Genomic DNA, 2,248 nt, shown 5'->3' on the forward strand with positions numbered 1-2,248 from the left:
TATAGTCGCCACTCCATTCTAAAGGCCTCGGGTTCCCCATAGGTTTCCTGCTCTTTTCATCCCCCCGTTGACTTTCAAGCAAGACCATAACCCTTTCCAAGTAGTCTGGTCGACGACTTAGCGCATCTGCCACTAGGTTTTGTTTTCCTGGTTTATATATTACACGAAAGTTAAAATCGGCACGTTTGTCTAACCAGTATCCTAGTCTTGTTGTTACTTTCCTTTGGGTTAACATCCGGCTAAGCGTTGCATGATCAGTCTCTATAGTTACCAACCTTGTTCCAATGAAATGTTTCCACTTAACTAAAGCATACACAATGGCCATTAACTCACTTTCGTACGCCGAGTAAAATGACTCCCTTCCTGTCTTCTTTCTTGACTCACAGGCAATGGGATGTCCATCTTGCTCCAAGACTGCTCCCACCGCATACTTAGACGCATCTGTTTTTATTACCAAAGGTAAGTTCGGATTAAAAATCTTGGTCATGGCCACATGGATTAAGGCATCGTTTAATTCTTTCACCGACTGAGAATGGTTGGGCCTCCATATTAACGCGCTTCGTTCGCACAGAAGGTCATGTAAAGGTTTGGCCTTTTCATTGAAGTTCTTGATCAATTGTCTGTAATACCCTACTAATCCTAGAAAGCCTCGAACCTGCTTCACGGTCTCTAGCTTCTCGGGGTAGTTCTTCAAAGCTTCCACTTTCCTTGGGTCTGGGGAAATGCTCCCTTGCTCAATGATGTATCCTAGGTATTTCACCTTTTGGGTCACGAACTCGCACTTGTTAATCCCTGCGTACAAGCGATGTTCCCTAATCCATTGTAATACCTTTCGTAAGTGGATTAGATGCTCCTCCTTGGTAGCCGAATATACGAACACATCATCCAAATACACCACAACAAAGTCGTCCAACTCATTGATGAAGACATTCTGAATTAGTCTTTGGAAGGTGGACGGGGCTCCGGCCAGTCCAAATGGCATGACTCTGAACTGGAACGTTCCATAACGACACTTGAAGGCTGTTTTCCATTGGTCTTCTGGTGAGACTTGGACTTGGTAATAACTTTTCTGTAGATCTAACTTCGAAACCAACTGGCCTTTCCTAACCGTTGAATGAGGTCTTGACCTCGGGGTAAGGGGTACTCGTCCTTCAACGTTATTTTATTCAACGCCTTATAGTCCACGACCATTCGTAATCCCTCTCCGCGTGGTTTGGGTACGAGGAAAACCGGGGCGGCAAATGGTGCCTGGGTGGGTTCGATAATTTTTTTTTCGAGCAACTCCTTGATCTGCTTCTTCAACTCTAACAAATCGTCGTTGGACAGGTTGTAGTTCTGNNGATTTGATGTTTAACTGGTCTCTCCACTTCTCCATGCATAGGTAAATCATCAAACACTTCCTTGAATTCATCTAGTAGTGCCGCGTTCTTGAATCTATTTGTTCTCCTGATTCTTTGACCCTTTGACTAGGCAGTCCCTCCTTATTCTTCGACTTTCTAACACCGAGAATTTCCTCTCTTACACCGCTTGTTGGCTCTATTTTTATGAACCCAATAAACTCCACTTGATTCCTCTTGATCTCTTTTCGGACTTTCCTCAAGGGTACTAGTTCCAATCGATTGACTCTTTCTCTCCCTCTTTCCCTGGCTTGAGCATTCTTTTCTCGACTCTCCCCAAATCTCCCTAACGCTTCCTCCACTGCGGTGGAAATCCAAAGGGGGTAATCCTTTCTTTCTTCTCTTGGGTCCCTAGTACCTTCTTTCTCCCTCTTTCCTTTCCTGTGCCAAGTCTCTGTTCCTTCCCTTTTCCCTCTTCTCGCTTTCGCATTCTCGTTGTTCTCCGCAGTTTGGACTTCTTAGCGTTCTCCTCTTCTGACTCCGACTCTCGGACTTCGAATTTAGTCCTTTCCCTCTTCTTTCTGAGTTCTCTCCTTTGTGGGTCTTCTCTCTTCTTCACTGTAGATCGTCGATTCCACGTTAGAACTGGTAAGGTGTCTTCTGGTAAGTCATCTTCTATGGGTTGGCTTGGGTTCAATTGTACCAGAGGTTCTTCAAATAGAAGCTCCTCTTGCTGATTCTCCATTCTGATCTCTTCCACCCTGTCCTCTCCTTCGTATCCCCATCCTGGAAGCACTGGAGCTTCGATCCATTGTCCTTCCGACTCTGTCACCAATTGCATGAAATCTGAGACCACTTCAGCTTTCTGCAAAAAGTCAAAGCCTAATGGCACGTCATAACCGACACAGGCG

At 45.2% G+C, this 2,248-nt stretch overlaps 1 protein-coding gene across 1 annotated transcript in view; it reads right to left on the reverse strand.

Annotated features, from left to right (window-relative positions):
* CSUI_002784 (retrotransposon ty3-gypsy subclass) overlaps positions 1-982 on the reverse strand; it is a gene marked incomplete at both ends in the record, with an annotated part of 1,736 nt that extends 754 nt beyond the window's left edge. The window contains one exon of the mRNA XM_068062983.1: positions 334-982. Within this exon, the coding sequence (XP_067925041.1) occupies positions 334-982 (649 nt within the window). The remainder of the gene's footprint in view (positions 1-333) is intronic.
* Positions 983-2,248: the final 1,266 nt, after the last annotated feature.

Source organism: Cystoisospora suis (genome assembly GCF_002600585.1).
Source record: "Cystoisospora suis strain Wien I chromosome Unknown contig_1164, whole genome shotgun sequence".
Lineage (NCBI taxonomy): Eukaryota > Apicomplexa > Conoidasida > Eucoccidiorida > Sarcocystidae > Cystoisospora > Cystoisospora suis.